The sequence below is a fragment of the Strix aluco genome, chromosome 7 (genome assembly GCF_031877795.1).
Source record: "Strix aluco isolate bStrAlu1 chromosome 7, bStrAlu1.hap1, whole genome shotgun sequence".
NCBI lineage: Eukaryota > Metazoa > Chordata > Aves > Strigiformes > Strigidae > Strix > Strix aluco.
In genome coordinates this window covers 1,861,792-1,882,594 of record NC_133937.1, presented here as the reverse complement: position 1 = coordinate 1,882,594, position 20,803 = coordinate 1,861,792, and the positions used below count along the sequence as shown (strand labels likewise).

General features: G+C 38.1%; 1 protein-coding gene across 1 annotated transcript in view; it reads left to right on the top strand.

The window, feature by feature from the left end:
• The window catches only part of PCDH15 (protocadherin related 15), a 459,942-nt gene that overhangs the window by 63,916 nt on the left and 375,223 nt on the right, over positions 1–20,803 (top strand). Inside the window, exon 2 of the mRNA XM_074830171.1 lies at positions 1,264–1,382. Coding sequence (XP_074686272.1) covers positions 1,292–1,382 — 91 coding nt within the window. The 5' untranslated portion in view covers positions 1,264–1,291. The remainder of the gene's footprint in view (positions 1–1,263; positions 1,383–20,803) is intronic.

Here is a 20,803-nt window from a genome sequence, read left to right as displayed (position 1 = left end):
TTTGCAAGATGATATGATTTGGTATAAATTCAGATCTTAAAGAAATTCTTGACTTGTCCAGAACTTAAGAAACTATCACCTACTTCTGTGGCTTGGATAACTCTTGAGAGTGATCTACAAGGATGATTTTATGCCCTAAGTAGATATATTCCTTTTGTGTTGTGTGAATTAGATGCTGTCCATGCACTTGCGTTTTCTATAAGCTCGATTTGTGGAAGGAAAATGATAACACATCTTCAATAATGTCTCACTAACAGAGGATCAGATGGTGTTAACGCTGAGGCTGTTAAGTGGGGGGTAATAGTCTGATTGTTTGACTTAGAATGAAATACAGCAGTTTTGTAACCATGATAGAAAGTTATAAGCAGAAAATGGCAACGAAATCAGAGTCAAGTGTTTTGCTTGGGAAAATTGACAACACTTAAACCCTTTTTATACAATAGCTTGTTTTTACACTGCTGTAAGTCTCTCTCCATTTCATGCTTCTGTTGCTAGGAATTCCATTGTATTTGTCACAATGTTTTTAAATGTGAAAGAATATTTTTAAATAATTCAGTTCGAGGCTACAGAAATATGCTAATTTTCTTTATTGGAGCCATAAACCAGCTTTAGATAACTTTCTAATGTTGCTCATTCTAAGTATGCTCTGGAGTTTATCCAGACTTGTCTTGGCCAGTTTATTCTCCTGATTTTTGTTTTGATTTGGTTTGGTTTAGGGTGGTTTTGGTATATGTGAGGGGTTCTGTTTGTTTTTCCTCCTTTGCTGGGCATGAACCAGCAGTCTGTCTTTCTGAAGGTGGCCGTCTATGGGGGTGGCTCATGTTTTTCCTGGGAGAGGTTCTGCTGGGCGATGTCTTTAAAACTGGGTCCCCACTGACTTCTGCAGTTAAACACTGGTTTTACGAAGCATAATTTCTCCACTATGGTCACTTCTCCAAAGTGGTTTAAAGCATAAGGCTAAAGCAGGAAGGATAACATAAATACTTTATTGTATGGAAATTAGACCTGCTTTAAGCAAGAAACTTGCATTTTCTTAACTTGGAGGCCTGTGCATACATGATTATCAAGTTAATGAGTGCATATGTATGTATTGATGATAATGGGATTAACCTTGCTCGTTTTAACAGAAGCAATGTCCCACTCTTAGAGAGTATAGATACCCTGTGTAGTTACACATACGTAGTTACCCACGAAATAGTTTATAATCACTCATCTTTGTGTAGGTTGGTTGACTAATGCGTGTATCAAATCTTTCTTTTTCAGATCTGCCTTGAGTGAAGTTTGACAAAAAATGTTACAGCGGTTTTGTCTCTGGAAATGGTTAGCTGTAGGGATTGCAGTTGCTACTATCTTAGCAGGTTGTTTGGCCCAGAATGATGAAGGTAAGGTTTTTGCCGTGGGGGCGTAGCTGTGGGAGGGGAGGGATGATTCTGTGATTTCATTTTAATTCCCCCCCTCTCCCAAATTATTACTTGAAAAAGCAGTTTGATACTTGGTAGGAAAGGGAGGTTACAGTAAAGATAGATCTGGGTATGTTTCGTGATTTTTAAGCATCTGATGATGATTATATTTTACAAAGCTGTTGATTTACCAGGCAAGATAAATCTTGAAGTTATGATTATTCAGTATTGGACTCTAGCTTTAAAATTTCTTTCCTCTTATTCATTGAACAAATACTTTACCTTGCTTTATTTGTAAATCGACAGTTACAGCACTCGGAACAGGAGTTTGAGAGAGAATTGTTAATGGGCTGTATACATATCTGACCAAAAACTTGGGAAAAGATGCACAATGAATGTCTTCTAGAGAAACAACACTTCAGAAATCCTGAAACGTGGCACCGGTAGCTCATGTTCATCCTCACAGTTGAATTTAATCAAGAGATGCCAGTAATGTGTTCTGCCAATTACGTATAGTAGTAAAAAATTACAGACCTAGACAACTGATTATGATTTATTGAACAATTCAAAAAAGTTGAAAAGCTGAGTTTTACAGATTTGTTCTTAAGTACTCTTAAGAAGAGCAAGGGGGATAAGTAAAAACTGAGTATGGTTTCAGAATGTCTGTAATAAAGTTGCTTATTGTAAGTGACACTTAATGCCTTCCATGTAGGTAAGCTGTAATAGTACATATTTATAACTTATTCCTGCAGCTGGATTTTCTTCTAGAATACTCTATTTTGGCAGTTATGAAATACAGTAGTTTTGCTTTCATGAAAGTCTTCAGTCCTACTTGAATATTGCTTAGTTTATTTGGTATCAAGTAGAAGTTATATTTTTTCTTGCTCTATTATTAATTGTTCTCCAAATGTCCTTTTTATTCCCTTCTGTCCCCCAGCCCAATTCTGCATAGTATTTCATGTCCATAGTATACAAGAAAACTAATTTAATTTTATCCATTTTTATACACTGTCATAGCTGTCACTCATGACACTGAAGTGTATGAGCTGCTCATATTTCAGATACTTGATCCATGCTTGGATACAACTAGCTTGCTTTTTAATCATTTATTGTAGCAGAGGAGCGGGGCCATTATGCTTTGCAATGTTGGACTCGGTGATGGTTATCAAGTGGTCTTTGAGCAGCAAAATGCTAGATTTGAGGGAGGAGAGGCTGCATGGCAGCAGGATGTCCCTTCCTTGATGTGTTCGGGAAGTAGGTGGATGCTGGAGAGCAGTGGGAATAAGTTGAAGGAAGCAGGGAGGGCAGCAGGATGATAGGACTGCATGGGGCTGAATCTCTTCTGAGTTCATGAAAAGATCACTCGTGGTAGGCTGAAAATATAAGGCAATACTTTTTACTGTGATCTTGTTTGTACTCACCCAGGCAACATCATAACATCCATCCAAAAAGACCTCTCTGATCAAAATAGCATTGTGAATTTCAGTTGAATAGTGATTTCTTAGTTACACTTGAATGATGCTGAAGTGTGCAAAACACATGGCACAGATGCCTCAGAAAGTATAGCAGTAGACAGTTTGATATTTCAAAACAGGAAGATTCCTCAGGTTTCAATTTTTGTTCTTTTTTACTGCTTATATGACAGACTTCCATGTTAGTTAATGCCCCTGTCTCAAAAAGTATACAGATTGTATCTTTTTGTTACAAGTGATTTAGAGGAATGGAAAGATACTTTTCCACAGTTATATATAAAGCTATCATTCATTATCATTAAAGTGACTGAAAATGGATAGCAGCTTCCTTACTTAAAAAGGCTGTAAACATGTAGTTGCAGTTAGTGATCTGTTGTTCATAAAACTGCTTGTTGCCTGATGGGGTCACGTGGTGGGAGAAAGTCTGTGCAACTTCGTCACTTCTGTGTCAGTTGTTACTGTGAGCAGGTGAAAATTGCATCAGGACAGATAGCAATGGCAGCAGAAACTCAGCTAATTAGATTTCTTTTTGTTTGTTTTTTTTTTTTTTTTAAATTGCCTTGAGCCAGTTGGACTTTTTATTTGCTTCTTACATTGAATGCTTGCAATAATTCTATGAAAACCTGCCAATAAAACTTTCATTTGTGTCACTAGGAAATGGAGAAGACCTGAAAATACAGAGTATTTTCAAGTCACCTCTAAATCTTGTGGATGACATAGTTGGCGATACTCTAAATATCCACCACTTTGGAGACAGTATTCAGATAGTATCGTGGTTTTACAGACTTTCTTTTAGTGCATTCACTTACATTCTTGAAATGTGTTTTCTGCCTAAGCCAGTGTTTCAGATGAGTTTACAAGGATCCCTGCTAGTGTGGCCACATGATGATATTCCTTCTGGGAGTTTTTTGTGTTTGTTTGGGTTGGTTTTTTTGTTTGTCCCAGCTCATGCCATTTTGTTTAGCTCAGAACCCAAACTTGTTTTTATCTGTAATGATAAGGTTCTCATATAAAGTCTGAACAGAGGAGCTTTGCTTTTCAATGAATATAAATTTGATGCATATAGCCAAGAGTATTGGTACTTAACTGGGGGGAAAAGTTCAGAAATGCTGTTGTTTAAGGAACATACAGCACCCTGATACAAACTCAAGAATGAACTGACTTTTTTCTCTCCTTGTTCAGGAAAGGGTAAATCTAGCTGAAAGTACTTCTAATATCTTCAAGGTACTTTGTATAAATTCCATAATGCTATAATAGAGGAGAAAATTATATGGAAATTAATTTAAGCCAGGGGTGGGGTACTGGTTACTCAACAAATGCCACCTAGTTAATGAGGCAATGCTTATAAAAACACTTACTTAGAAATATGTTTCTTGCAGCTAAATAGAAGACTATATTCTGTACTTAGCTCACTGCAAAGAAGTGCTTTTTTCTAATTTGCAATAGCAAAATTTGTAATCTAACATGTAATATAAAAGATGCATTCTTTTAGCAATTGCTATTTAAAAACAGTGTAGTTATTTTAACAGCAGAACAATCATGAATACAAACAGGAAAAATCAATTACAGCAGAAATTATAACCTATTTCTTTGCATCTAGCATGCAGATAATGTTTCCATGGTGGTGGCTGTGCATGTTTAGTTACTCGCATGCACCTCACTGCATTTTGTTCTATTAGCTCATACTTTCTCTATTTCAGATGGTTTTGCTTGACCTCCTTAGTTATCAAATCTCCCTCAGCTACAGCAATTAATGATGTTACAAAGTAGCCTTAAAAACTTTATCAAGGACTGCCTTGGAAATAGTTAGGCTGCTTTCTTCCTATACTTATTAGAAAGCATCCCCAGAATCTCATTTGTTCATTTGGCTCAATGCCATTGTCTCATAGAAATGAGACAATTTATTCATGGCTAACTGATAGTCCCTGTGTAATCTTTCAGTTCAGGTAATGTGTTTCTATCACTGGTGTTTCTGCTCTCCGGCCAAAGGAACATTTAGAGAGCAATAATTCCCCCTTTTGTTTTTCACTTTCTAAACTAAACAAACATGTTTCTGAGACTGCCCTTGCAAAGTAGATTCTCCTTTCTCTCATGATCATAGAATCATGGAATGGTTTGGGTTGGAAGGGACCTTAAAGATCATTACTTCCAACCCCCCTGTCATGGGCAGGGACACCTTCCACTAGCCCAGGTTGCCCAAAGCCCCGTCCAACCTGGCCTTGAACCTTCCAGGGAGGGGGCAGCCACAGCTTCTCTGGGCAACCTGTGCCAGGGCCTCAGCACCCTCACAGGGAAGAATTTCTTCCTTTTACTTCATCTAAGTCTACCCTCTTTCAGTTTAAAACCGTTATCCCTCATCCTATCCCTACACCCCCTGATCAAGAGTCCCTCTCCAGCTTTCCTGTAGCCCCTTTAAGCCCTGGGAGGCCGCTCTAAGATCTCCCCAGAGCCTTCTCTTCTCCAGCTGAACACCCCCAACTCTCTCAGCCTGTCCTCACAGGGGAGGTGCTCCAGCCCCCGATCATCTTCATGGCCTCCTCTGGACCCGCTCGAGCAGGTCCATGTCCTTCTTATCTTGGGAGCCCCAGAGCTGGACACAGCACTGCAGGTCGGGTGTCACAAGAGCAGAGTAGAGGGGGAGATCCTGGCAGTCCTGCTATGTCCCTCTTTTGGCTAAATTCCTCTCTTGAACATGGTTGCTGGCATTTTTATTTTGTGTCCAGGTGACATCCTGACAGTTCTTTATGGTGCCAGCTGTGCTTTGTTGTCTTTATTGGAGTTATTTCACTCAGTAAAGTGTATTTCGTGCATTGGTGGCTGGCGGTTGTGCTGTAATGTAATACGGCTCTGTCTTTTCTGTTGTCATCTGTAACTGATAAGCATGAGCCTCTAGGGATTTTTTTTCACAGCAGTGTTTTTGTCAGTGGTGTGTAAGTGACATGCAAAGCAATGTCAAATTTGTGCTCAAGTTCTGTTTCCATTTGTGCCACTAAAAAATTTGTGTTCCTGCATTGCTACTTCCCATTTTTTTAGTGAGCTGAAATTTCAGTCATATGTTACTACTTGTTTCTGAAGAACTCTATCACCTTGCAGGACAAAATACCCATCTGAACTAAGTCTGCTTGTCATCTCGTTGTAGTCAGCTCTCTTCAGGTGGTACTTAGAGTTTTCACAGTAATCCAGCCTTTCCAGCTTAATCATTTCCTGTTGGGAGTATGTAAAATCTGTTGATGAAATGCATATACTTTACATCTACTGTAGTCCCTTTGTATTTAAAAATTAAACCCTCCAAAAATTATTTAAAACCCCATTTATTTTGTTGGAGTTACCACATTAATCTCAATGGATTGTTGATGAAGCCATTCAGTCTTTTCTTCGGATGATTTCTTTGTAGTATTCTTTTGCTCAATCTCATGGTATTCCAGAATAAATGTAAGACTGTGGGTGGATGGGTAATGTATTTTTTTGTTGTAGGTGTTCTTTTAAGAAAGAAAGCTGGTTTTACAGTTTCTGCTACCCCTAGTTTGCTCTTTTCCAAGAGGGAGAGAGACTGCAAAGATTTATTTTTTCTCCAGTAATATTTTAGCTTAAATAAAAGTAGAAATGTCCGTTATAGCCTTGCAATATATGAAATTAGGTCAGCTACAACCTCCTTTATTTTTTCAGTGCTACTTTATTAAATTCATAGGCAAACTCTCAAGCTAAAAGGAGGAGTGAGGAGGAATGTGGAAACACAGGCTCCAATTCCTTTCCTTTTTTTTCTTTTTGTTCTTTAATCCCGTGTATGTGACTAGAAGAAACACTTCAGCAGCAATTTTTTGTCAGTAGAGAAGACCGCTCCATTGAAAAGCTGTCTGTGTGCACTTTCAGGCCACACCAAACTGATCCAGCAAGAATGATCATTTGACAATTAACAGATTTAATAGTCTTCAGCATTTAGAGTTAGTATGTACCCATCATGAAGGATATAGCTGCAAACTTGGGCGTGCCAGTAGTTGATTCCTGAATCTTAAAAGATGAAGAAAAGGCAAAACAGCTCTGATTACTGTTTAAAAATAAAACCAAAAACAAACCTGGAAGATCTACCAGCAAAAGTTGCATTGATTCTATTACTAGGATTTTCGGAAGTGCTTAACGGGATTGTGAATTGTGATCTGTTTAATAAAATGCCATCTTTGAAGGATTTTTGAAGATAGTGATTTGTTGGGGCTGCTTTTAACCTGAAGTTAACTTGGTTTGCCTTTTTATTTTTTTATACACAAACAAATAAAAGGTTTGAGAAGTCCCTTAAGCTTCATTTGAAGATTGATTTTTTTTTTTTTTTTTTTTTTCAGTTGTAAAACAAGAATACTGTCAAAAGTCCTCATTTAATACACTCGGAGATGAGACCGTCTTGGTCCTTACGTTATCTTGTAATGCAAGTGCAAATTTGGATTGTGTTTTAGGGAGTTCTTGAGGGCCAGGAGAGGAGAGCCTGGGCTTACAAAGGCTGTGTGTGTTCCCATGTATAACTTGACACTTGCAGTCACCTAGCTCCGTACATCTCAGCTGACTCAGGGACTTGTTACACCATGCTGTCACATAACGTCCAAAAAGTCAATGCTTTAATTCCACTTGCATTTGGTACGGAACCAGTACTTTTGTTGTAATATTTGGTAAAGTAGGAATGATTTCTTTTGATTTTTTTTTTTTAACTTTTTTTTTTTTCAGTTGTATTGGTGAATTTGGACTTGGCACTGAAGTAGTATGATGGTATTTTCTAATTTCTAGTTTCAGACTGATTTCCTTTTGTCTACTCTAGCCTGTTGAACAGCAGAGGTGCCACTGAAATCTGCACTGTCGAGTATGTATCTGTCACTGATGGTTCAGTGGGTTTTGTTTAATTTGAAGCTACTAGTTGGATCTTTTCTCAGAGTATAGGATTTGCTAGCAGGAGTGCCTCTGCAGGACAAAGATTGCATGCTTGGGAAGATTGAAGGAATACATGTTAGCATTTTCACTGCAGTCTAATTTACAATGTAGATGGAGGGAAAAAACCCAAACATAATCTCGTTTTGGTTGAAATATAAGTTAGTAGATATTGCTTTTTGTCCTAAAGCTAATGAAGACCCTTGAAGGGCTGAATCAACATGGTGGTTTTTTGCTGGGGAGTATAGACTTGTCTGGGATAAAATATGCAGCAGGGAGAAATTGAGGAAATAACTGACTTCAGTGGGAATTGGTGGAAAACTGTGCTCACTGGATATTGCAAATACCTCACATCATGGTGTGTGCATTAGGGTTGTGTTGAACCTACTTTTTTTTTTTTTTTTGCCGTGGATGCAAAGCTGGCTGTGTGGGAAGCTGCCCAAGGTAACAGATTGGTAGGTGAGCCCAACCGTCTGCCTGGCTGCGTTAAAGGAGCTGCTTGAGAAATAATCTCCTCCTGTACCACCCCACTACTCTTTTTTTCTACTACCACTGAGAAAAGGGTGGTGGGGATGGCTGGTTTAGAAGTAGACTAAAAGCAGGCCTTTTTTTTTATATCAGCATCAAGGTTTTTGGCCTTTGTAACAGAACAGAAACTTACTCCTAACTCCTCTCGCACATTAATAAAAAACAACCCCAAAACTGAACTATTACATTAGCAACTAGAGCTCACTGGGTTTATTTTCCATTGGCTCAATAAGCTGAGCTGACTCATCGATGGCTGCTAGATCTGCAGCGGAGGGGGTGAGACCAAGTCTGGAAGGGCTTAAAGCAGCTTCTAGGTTAGGCGTAATGTAAAAATGTATCCTCTCAGAATTCTTAAACTGAAACTCAGACTTTCCAAGGCGTGTAGGCTGGGCGGGAAGAAATGCATCTCTTGCCAACTTCAACGCTTAGAAGGTGTTGAACTAATTGAGATTAAGTCCGTCTATAGTTGGTGTTGGCATCTGAAATGAAATAAAATTGAGACTAATCAGAAGGTTTACTCATCCAAATATGTATGTCACTTCACAAGCGTTAAGCAGACATTTCTTTATCAGGACGTAAGGAGCAGCCATTTAAATGGTCTTTATCTTCACCCTGAGCTGGAGATTGCTTTTTAAATAAGGGTTTTCCTGTGAAAAATACAACTGTGCAATTCACTTTTGCCACCAGAATTGTTCAGGCATAAGCTCGTTCAGCTGTTTTTCTTCTGCATGGGCCCCCCCATTAGGTACTGTGTTTTATTCAGTCTAACAGAGTCTTACGCTACACAAATTGAATAACTAAAGGGCCTTACAAATCACTTTAAGAGGCTACTTTAAAAATAAAATAGTTTCAGATCTTGATATATTACTGTTGGGCAGGAAATTAACTCACGAAAATGCATATTTGAATACCTGTAGCTCATTTATCATTCATTGAGCCCTATACTGTACAGATCCAGTGAAAGAAGAGAAATGCAAACAGGTGCTTGCCTAAGGGCTGCCTGGGAAAGCGTCTGTTCTTCAGAACAGATGTAATTTGTTTGTTTTATGAAAACTTTCTGCTTTTGGTTGGGAGCTCTGGCTCGTGGCTCTGCAGTGATCGTAAAGGGGAAAGACCTGACCTTGATGACTTTGAATGTCATCCAGCCATTAGTTCCTCTGAAGGGTTCAATTCTTCAAAGTATAACTCATGGGACGTCTTGAAGTGCCACTAGCAACGCTTTGAGTCTGTAGAAGATCAGTTTCCCTTTGGCGAGACACCCGTTAAATTCATGAAATGGGGCATTGGAAGCAAGCTTCATCTTGGTTAATGTACGAACTTCAGCCTCCTGGTCTCCTGGCAGAAGTGGAGTACCCCGTGTGCTCCCTGTGATGGTGCTGGGATGGATGAGGCAGGAAGCCGCTTGTTGAAAAGCAACAAATCCCAGTTTCAAACACCTTTGGAACAAGGAAACTCTGGGATCTAGCTAGGAATGAGCCTTCTCTATGCACCGGCCTACCAAGTTCTTCCTGCTCAGCCTTATTCTTCGGCACATGAGGTGGTGTGTGCTGGATTGCCTGGATTATACGGCTGCACACATCGATGTTCTTTGAGTCACCTAGGGCTTGACTGACCCGAGCCATCTCTTGCTGTGGGAGAGCTGTGAATACTGAGCCTGGTGCTTCTCCTCCAAGGGACTAGTGCCCTTTCTTAAGGTGAGATTCACGTCTGGTGCAGGGAAAGCAGAAACCTGTGTGAAAGTGCACTGGAACAGCTTGTGTCCCCTTTGTAAGAGTGGCTTGGACTTTGGGACTTTCCTAGAGTAAACTATAACTCCGGTGATACTGGGCTGAGCTCCTAAAAATCAGCAACAGTTGTGTCTGTGCGTTCATATGTTAGTTTATAGCCATAGAGCGTGCGTGTTGAGCAGAGATAACCCCTGTGCTGGTCATTCTTGTGCTTTAATGGTAATGTTTGAAAGAGTCTTGAGTAGAGAGATGGTCGCTATAACTTTAGTTGACAACTTAGCGTTTTGACATAGAATTAGAGGAAGGAATTCAGATTTTCTAGAATACTGTATCTATTTGTGATCTCCATCTCATGTCCAGATTTCACAGAACAAATTTACCACTTCCACTGAAACTAACTCCTTTTAGCCAAGAGAGACGGTGCACTGGCATAGTGTGAATAGGACACTGCTTTCTCAGATGTGGTGGATTTCACCCTTAATTTGAGTGGGGTGAGGTAGGATTTGTGTGTGTTGCTGCGTACAGAGGGTTATACTGTAGCTGCTCTGTCTCTTTATTCTGCAGTAAAGCTCTTCCGTCATGAATATTCTAAATCTAATTGCAAACATGCATACATTAATGCAAAGTGTATATACACATGTGCATTTTGCATCTCTATGTAGCATAAAGACAGTGAAGGCAACAACCTTTCCTTCACAGAGCTTGGTTTAGCTCTACTGACAATTCCCTCTGAACTCGAATTAACTGCCAAGGTCGCCCTTCTGCACCCATGTTCATTCCTAATTTCAATCTAAACAGAATCCACTTGCTGTAGATGGGACACTGCCAATTTAATTCTTCAACATGCTATTCCAAGCAGTCCTTGTTTTTCTATTTTTTCTGTGTAGTTTGCTGTGTTCTGACACTGTTCCCCACAAGAGAAACTCCCTCTGCACTAAACCAGTAAATCTGTCTCTCGATTACCTGCTGAATTGCTGTGACACTTCCAGCTGGTTCAGCAGAACCTTCTTGTTTCACTTTATTCCAGTTTTCTCTTAAGCATAAACACATTTGCAGATCAGTAGGCCACTAGATCTAGTAGTAAGATAGCTCATACTAATTGACCATATTTCTTTACTGGGGGGGAGCCTTAACGAGAACAAATGTAAATTTTTTAACTAGGCTATTTATCAAAATAGCGTTGGAGGAAATCACACTTTGAAACTGTTTTGGAAGAGCAATAGCTAGCCTAGTCAGACTTTCAAAAAAACTAACAGATATGCTACAAATGACAGCATTTAAAATCTGCCTATGTTCCTTAGTGCCATATTATTCACATCATGGTCCACCATTTATTTATATTGCCTACTCAATTTTTATTTTTATTGGAAATATTGTGCTGACTTGTTTGTACTCCCATATTGTATATGTAGCCATAATTTGGAAACAGAATTCCTGGGTGTGTCATGGCGACATGGGAGACTGGTAGTCTTTAGAGTAGGAAGTATGACTGCAGGAGACTATTTGTGTCAGCGTAGAATCTTTTAGCTACTCAAGGTTGAGGTTGGTTATAGGTAGCCTGCAAACATAGATGGGTTGCAATAAGTTTCCCACTGCATGATTAGTTGGGTTATGTACCTAAATTATGTCTTAAAAATACAGCATTCACAGCACAATTGTTTTTTTCTTTACTGAAGCTCATTTTCAGACTAACTCTTTCTAAAAGTGTTTTCTTAAGATGAAGCAATAGGTCTGGGGAAAGGAGCCTGAACGGTTAGGAAACCTCAAAATTGCAGTGTTCTCTATTGTAGACTTCGTTGCAGCCACAAGACATGAGGAATGGGATGAAGTATGAGGTGAAACACAGATATTTTCTGACTAGAAGCATACGTTTCCAGAATCTGTGAATTTACCCTTTTAAAGCTTCTCTACAGTCAGGGGTGGGGAGAAACACCCATTTGTTTCTTCCTCTTTCTCCAGACTTTCCCTTCTTCCTGCTGGCTACAAGTTCTGGTGCACACCTTCTTTCATGCTCAGTCTTCTGTAAATACCTGGTTTTGTGCATTATAACGACCTCTTCCTTTTCTTTGGGGTTCCCTGTTCTGCCACTGAATTTTGTTGCTAGCTTGGCAAGCTGCATATTCCTTCTGCTCCTATGCATCACTGTCCCTCCCCTGTCGTATTACTTTCCAAATTCTCTTCACTTTTTTCCTCATCTCAGTCCAGCAGTACGAATTATTTTCTGAATGCTTATATGAGACTGTCATATGTTGACAAATAAACTGTGATAGAAACTGCCTTCCTGTTGCTGCTATGCTTCAATTTAATCCGTTTTTGATGAGAAGTATCTGTTTAAAACAAAGCACGGGAACTTCAACTTGATCAAAACTTGATTTTATTATTGTTTCATTTTCACATAACAAGAACTGACTCTTAGCTGTGTCCTTTGGAACACAGATCTGTGTATTATGAATTACAGATTTGGTTTTGAATCACTTCAAATGCGCAGTTTGGCTTCAGTTCAATTAATTTATATATCAGGAGTGTGATTCTTAACTGCATCAATAATGAGCATAAGTTTTCTGTTTTATTATGTGGCAAAGACTTGATTGAACAGTGGGATATTGCAAGGACACCTCCAATTACAATAGCAATAAATACGAAGTTTTAAATAATTAGTATAGAAAAAGATCAGTAGTGTTGTAACTATAAGTTGTCCTGAAAAAAATGAAGTGTGAAATCTTTTTTTCAGAGCAGATCTTGGCTTTCTTGTTGATTACTTGGTAAGTACAGACTCCTACTTAGGAAGGCTTTAAATAGGGGTCTGGATTTTTCAGCGCTTCCAGAAGGTCTGAACTTGTGCAGGGTTCATGCCCCAGACAACAGTATCTCTGCTGTAGTGTGTGCAGTGGGAGCAGAGTCACGTGTTTGGGCAATAATTGTAAAGGATGAGCTCTCACAGCTCATTTTAATGCATTCATTTTACAGTAATCATTTTCAGATTAGGGGATCATTACTGTTCAGCTGTTGTCTATCATTAAATATAGACAGTGTTTTTCTTAGTGTTTTTCTTGACTCAGTCAATTGCTAGGGATTTATATGGAATGCCTGTGGCGAGGAAATATCTGGTGTTTCGAACCTAAAACCAAAAACCACCAAAAAAACCCCCAAACCAAACATCCTCACCCAATTCTCCACAAATACTGCTGCAGTTTTTGAACCAACTACAGTTTGTGACTCTGTTGGCTTGTAGTGTCTTTGGCTTTTGCCTTTTGCAACAGGCAAGTCTGTGATGTTAATATTTAATGTGAACTTAATAGAGCAAATAGAATGGACTCGAAAAGATTTTTGTCTTGAAGACTTTTGCCCTTCTGTACACATGTGATCACTGGTTTTTCTCCCAGGCAAATACCCTCTCTCTCATCTCTTCTAGGGAATCTCTGTTGAAAGATAAGATTTTTTTTTTTTTTTTTCTTTAGATGGTGAAAGGAAAACTTTTGGGTAAACAGAAGAAAGCAGTAGATGGATTTTTTTAAAGAAAAATAAGAAAAAGTCCAAGGGCCTTATCGAGTTAGGTTTAAAGAAATAGTGAGGAAAAAATCTGTCCTTTACTGCAGTGTTTATTAGACAGTGTATTGAGGCATGACAGGCCTTAAATTGGTGCAGAGATGAATAGTTTGTATCTGTAGGCTACAATGAGCAGAAATCAAATATTTAAATAATATCAAATAATCATGATCCACCTAGTTAAGCCTGATGGCAAAGTGAAGGGCTGAGGAGGTGAAAAAGAAAGCAAGGGAGAGAAATTGTGTTCTCAAATTGGATTTATAGATAAATAGGATCTCTCTGAAACTGAAGGCTGAACAGATCTAGTCCAAATTATCCTAAAAAGCTGATTTTCAGGAAGGATGGATGTTGTGGTATGATTTTGAGTGTGTTTACCCACAATGACATTTCAGTTTTCTTTTTTGAATTTAGTAGTGATAAACATTATCGCTTCTCGTTTCAGCAACATCTAAAGGGGTTTCTGTTCAAGGTATTGCAAACCGTTAGGCATTTTAAAACATATTCCTGCAGAGTAGTAAATAGCTTACTTACATTGTTTGCTTTGCTTGTTCCTCTACCCTGATATCATAGATTTAGTTACTGATTTTTAAGCTACTGATTATTTTGCCTGCAACATTGATGCAACATTAAATACTTGATTTATTTGTCCCTTAAAATAGGTCAGATCCTGCTCTGTGGTACTATCTGTTGAGAAAAACAAGTTTATCGCCAAAGTGATTATTTTTCTTCATCTGCTAGAATAAGCTGTTTGTATTTACTCAATTATACTGACAAGAAGAGTTTTCTGTTAGTAATATTATCTTATTTTGGAACATCATTGGTTTGAGCAGCTACATATAATTCTGTTACTGCCAAGTGGTTCCCTGGCTTTAAGGATATATAATGGGACAGGAGTTAATTATTTGACCTGCTGTGCATGTCTTGCATGAGATTAATTTCATGGCTTATTTCTAAACAGAGTTTAAACAGACTTACTTGTTGGGTCCTAAAGAGGAACACATAGTTGTAAGCTGCTAGGGACTTCCCTCATTAAAACTTTCATCCAAACCTCTGGATGGTTCAAGCTTTAAACAAGGCATCTGCTGTTGCCTGATGTTGCTGGAGATGGTAGTAGTTTTGTTGTTTTCTTTGTGATGGGTTGGCCAATGCAGGTTGATCATGTTTCTTGAGAAATAACTGGGCTTTTCCTTCGGTTGTGAATGGATAACGCAGCAACAAAAATTAATTACTCGAAAAAAAAAACCCCAAAACCCAAACCCACAAAACCAAAGTTCAAACCAAAAACATAGTAAGTTTTGAAAGATTTCAGAAAAAACCATCAAAGGAAGAGAGTGGACTACTTTTCTTCCACATAGTATAGCTGATAATGATACTGGATGACAGAGCAGTTGATGTGCTTTATTGTTATGGCGTTATGGTGATTATATTGTTCTCTCCCATATTCTTTCATAGAAACAATAGGGTTTACTCATTTTTGCAAATAATTGACTCATTTGACCCCCCACCCCCTCCCCTAAAATGATTGGGATTCTACCACGTGAATCATTATAATACTTAATGTGATTCTGTGATAATGGTTAGGAAGATGGGGGAGTAGTTCCCTGTAGGTGATGTTCGTTAGGATGACTACTTTAAAATTTAGAACAAGATCTGTACCACTATTGTTACTTGTAATTCCATGGTATGTGGCGTTTTATCTCAAGGTTTTTAGATGTATAAACATGAAAACCAGTATCTTTAAGCTTGTGTCATGATTTTCTCCAAAGTTTGGCTTTGAATTTACAGTAATAGGTGCTAAATGGCTTTTGAGCCATTGGCATAGACCATTCTGTTTAGTATGCAAAGTTTCAGCTACAAAGTAAGAAACTTCAGCTCTGTTTCCCTTTCTTCAGTGCTTTTTTTTTTTATCCTCATAAGTTTTCCTTTACTGCTTTTTATTGCAAAATTATTTGAAAAAAATCTGGGCACTGTTCTTTATTAGCTTTCTAACAATTTGAAATTTTTTATAAAAAGTGTTTCATACTAAATATAAGACAGAAGAAGTATTTATCAATGCAGATTGGGCATTTTTTGTTAAGAGGCTCTAGACAGATATTTGTGATGTTTCCCGTTTGAGAAGCATTTTAATGGTTATTTGAACTCTTTCTCCTGCTTGGCTATAGTACAGGAGTTGCTAAGGTGGAATAAAATTATGATTTTTTTTTTTTTTTTTTAAACTTGTAAATATCATCTTATTTGATAAGTGTTGTGTTCTCAAATGTGAGGTGGACGTTTGAAGATTTTCATGTATGTAGGTACATTTTGAGAGTTGTCTGTTCCATTGACCCTCTACTAGTTGTTTTTGGGGTGAAAGAAAAAAAATGCACTTCTACATCATTTGTATCGAACGTGCCATATATCTGCTATTTTATGGCATATGCAACTGTAGCAAATTTTCATAGCCTTAAATTTATTTCAGTAGCGGACATCAATCAGTCAAAGATGTTATTTTATGGGGTTTGTTCACAGAGATTTTGGGGTTTTTTTCTTCTTCACTAAAATGCCATCTTCTAGAAGATACGTTTCTTATGAGACGCTCATAAAGTATGTTTGTCCTGATAGGAAATCTATTCTAGTTCAATTAAATGGAGCATCTGCAGATCCTGCTAAGCATAATGATACAGTATGTGAAGAAGATGCTTTCATTTGATAGAGATAGGGTTAGGAGCATTAACTTGTTCCTATTTGTATGTTATTGGTATGTTTTCTATGGAAAAAACCCCACAAAGTAAACCCAATAAAAACCCTGCCCTCTCTTTGCTTGTCTGCATAACAACATAGTATCTTCTGCAAAATTCATTCTGCTTCTACACGTACAATGTGGTTTGGGAATATTAGAGAGTTTTTGTTCAGAAATGCTCTGGAATAATTTCTGGATGAATAGGTAATGAAGGAGAAACTTGAATTCACTGAAGAGAACTGAAGAAGTCGTAAAGTGTAGCTCTGAAGTTGTGGTATTTCATATTTCTGGGCTTTATTAGTTACAGGTTAACACAATAAAGTCAAGCCCGAAGATTTGTTTTATTTTCTGGTGCTGTTAAAATTATGAGCTGGTGTAAAATTTAGAGCTTAACTCTAAAATTTTCAGTTATCTTGGGGGGTAGAAAAAAGTTGAATGATTATTAAAGTGAAAATTTACCAGTAGTTTAGAAGAAAATGAGAAATACTCTGTCACTGAGCTCACAAGGAGTCTGGGGATCCTACAGCCACAAAAAATAGCAGTCTAGTTTCGATAGGCTGTAACTGCTCTTTGAAATATCTCTGGCAATGTCTCAAAGGTACACCAGTGGTGTCCATTTTTCAAATCTCAAGTGCACAACCTGCAGGAAAGCAATATTATTTTTCATTTAATGAGCTTTAGCACATGAGCAATTAAGAAGACATAATTGAATGAAGCTAATCAGGAAGACACAGAAGCTTGCCTCTGGGATGCTGCTCAAGTCAATTGCTCCTCATATCTACCATTTTATCTGTTTAGTTAATAACACCAATGGGTATAGTGGCACGGGTTAGTGGTTTTACAGCTCCAGGGGTTTAGCAGTTTTGTTTTGTTTTGTCTTCAAACTTAGTCTTTTTATTCTGCTAAGGAGGTAGTGACTAACAGGTGATGAGAGTCTCTGCTTGGCTAATAGCATTCTGGGTGCTCAAAGAAATGTGATGGAGACTACTGTATTTTAAATGTCTTTCAATTGCTCGGTATACAAACTGCAGATAAAGCCAGGCATTTACTTTCATAGTCTTCACACAGCTCCATATAATCAGTGAACCTGTTGTTGTCCGATAATTAAAGTAGTTATGAACATACTGACAAAGAAAGATAAACTTGAGTGAATGGCTTCAGATAAATGACCGTTTTCTTCATTATCCAGAAGTAAACCTTCAATGAACCAGAATCCTACCAAAACAAAAAAAAATTTATACTTAAAGAACATAAACAATCATACATAGAAAATAATAATAAAGAAGTCCCATAGCTGTGCTCAGCTGTTTTCTTACAGTCCTTGTGGGTAGAGCCTTTGTATAATTAAGTATGGGAGGTATGAAAAGAAAATGCCTTATCTGCTTGTTCTTCCAGTGTAATCAATGGCTTGGGATTTATTTTCAATTGTGCATCTGCCTAATACAAAATTAATCAACCTCTCCATTACAGTCAGCCTGGGTACGGAGTAGCAGCTCAGTACTTTTGCATCAGGTGTGTTACTTTATCAGTACCTGCATGTTAGATAAAATCAAAACATGGGGTTGAATGGGATTAGGAGGGGAGTAGTTTGGGGCACTACTGTATACTAAGAATGTATTTAAAACCTACAGAAATACCTGTGCAAGTGCTGTCTCATCTGCAGGATTATTTTCAGTGCTGTCTCATAGGTGGAAACCTTACAGGAAGAATTTGAAAGCTCCCCTATATCCTTGGATTTCCAGCTATAGAGATGAAACCGAGTCCAGCCTGGAGGCATCACTTCTGTCTTCCTGCTGATGGCCTCTATGTAGCCTGTGGATCCAAATTACTACTATATTTTTGTAATTTAAGAAAAAACATATTCTCTTTGCTGCCTATCCTTGCTGTTGTAAAACTTCCCTGAATATGCACTTGGATTGGACTGATTTAGCAAGTACACCTACTGATACTTGCCCTTTCTGGGCAAGTCCTGTTTTGAGATGTGTTTGTGTGTACGTATGTATTTGGAGGTGAAAGAAAGATCACTGATGGGCAGAAGCTGATATTCCTTTGGCACTTCTAGTTTTTCATAGGAGCTGAAACACTGACGATAGCTGTACTTTTCCAAGAACAGATGATCAGTCTTAATTTCTACCATATCCTCTTCTTTTTTTTCTGAAATTTTAATAGTCCTTGCAATAAGAAGCTGAACTTGCATTTTATGTTAATTTACCTATGCTCATTATTAGTACAGGGACCAGTAGATTTGTTAATTTTCTCTTTGGTATCTTGGGAAGCACAAGGGTACCACCACTGTGTCTGTTTTAGGAAAAGATATTTTTTCCGTGACTTCAACTCTCCCAGAGATTAGTGACAGACACAGAGAGATTTTGACGGTAATCAGTACGTACTATAAGGTGTTTATTTTTGAAACTGTTTTCTAAGCAGGTAAAAATTGAGAAGCAAATATTTTGAGGGTTTGGAATCCTATTGCAAGGGATATGAAATGTCTTTTCCAATGTAGCAGAAATGTATCAACTCTCTTCTTTCAATTTATCTGTTGTTTGATGTTAAAGGTTTCAGACAGCAGATGTACCATGCTTGGACTTCATTTTCACTAGTGTTACTAAAAAAACCACAAAACCCACAAAAACGTTTAAAGTGTATAAGTTTCTGGAAGAAGTCTTAATGTTTTGAGCTTCGAGAGCCCACACACTGGCATCAGCCACCTTGCTTGGCTTTAACACCGTGTTTTGGGGGTGCTTGGCACGTTTTAGGAATCCTCTCCAGGCTGTTGCTAGTGACCCCCATCTCCTGAAGGGTACTGAGTCAAACAGTCCTTTGTCTTATCTCATGCTTCGTTCTTCCCTTAGTTACTTTACATGGGAGATACCTAAAAACCTTAAATTTATTAAAATAAAGCTTAAATTGGTTCAAAGACAAACAAAGTCTGTGACTACTCTGCATTCACCAGACCATTTTTTGAGATAATAGGGCCCAAGCTTTCCAAACACAAATATAAGGCAATTCTGGCAGGAGTAACAGATGATGCCATAGATACGTTCTTTCTTCTCAGATTGTAGTTTACTTATTAAATAGATGCTTCAAAAAAGAAGATTAAGTAACATCTTCATGTTTTTCACCAAAAGTTTTTTTCAAAAATATATTTTGAAGAAAGTACTAACTTTGCGCATAAGCTTTGTATTCCGCCCCCTGCCTTGCATTTTTTCAGACAAATTATGTTTAGAACTGGGAGATGTTTTGTGAATTTACCTGAAAATGTGAATAATAAACTGTGGGACCAGGAAACCAAAGTACAACTGCTATAAGAACAGGTATGATTATCATTGTGGGGGGGAAGAATTTTAGTTTTAAACTTAAGATTGTATCATCTTTTGCTCAACAAAATAGGTATCAAAAGTGTACATCTAACCAGAAGAAAAACAAATAACTCTTTGTAGCTATGCAGTGTTGAAGTCCTTATTGCTTTTATAATTAACTTGGATTCAGGCTGTTTAGACATGGTCTAGATCTATGATGGGCAGAAAGCAGTTCAGACTTCAATTATTGAATCCATTGGACCATAATTTATTAAACAGATACTTCAAAGGATGACACTTTCTGTGAAGTCTTATTACTTTGCATTTTTCATGGATGAGGAACATGCAAATGGATGCGACTCAGTCAGGTGGCATGTAAGAGCCGCACGCTGTGTTAGATGCCTTAACCTTTTTTTTGGGAGAGGGCCTTTTATCTGCAGCTTCGGAGCCTGCCTTCCGCTCACAGCTCTGTACCTTTTCACCCAGGCTGGTGGGACAGCATTTTCCAGTTCCTTGGCTAATTAATTTTTACATCTGTGAATATGTGTCAACATCCTCTGTGTAAAATAAATTAACTTTAGGAACCCACAGGAACTTGATTGTAAGTAGTAAGTTCATTATCTGCTATTTTGTGGATTCTGCTATTACATGTCTGCTTGGAAATATGCTTAAAAACCCAATTCTGACCCTTTCTATGGGCTTTTTTTGGTTGCTAATGTTGGATACAATGTCTTCTACTTGAAATATCTAAACCTTTCTGATTTCAAAACCAAAGAACAGTGTCTGTCTTACTTCAAGACAGTGTTCAATGGTAATTAGATCATGATTTAGTTAAGAGATGTTATCAGGGTCTGTATTTTAAATGGGAAAATGTCCAGGACAGTCCTCAGACGCACAGAAGTTTGTTTCTGCAGGAATGGAGTAGGGGATGCTCTGGTGTGTGCTAGATAACGCAGTGGAGTCCCATGACCGCAGGACATGGCAGCCATGACATTTGCCCCCGAGAAGGAGGGACAAAATCTGTACTGCACCATTGTAATTAAGATGCAGTTGTGGAAGTCTATTTTGACTGGCTGATTTTAGCAGCCTTTGAGAGAGTACTCAAGGAGCTGAGAGATTAGGGTGTCGTTTAAGGCAAGGAGTTGTCTTGCTTCCCTTCATTTCCATGAAGGACGCAGCGGGGTATTGCTTTATCGAGCAGCAA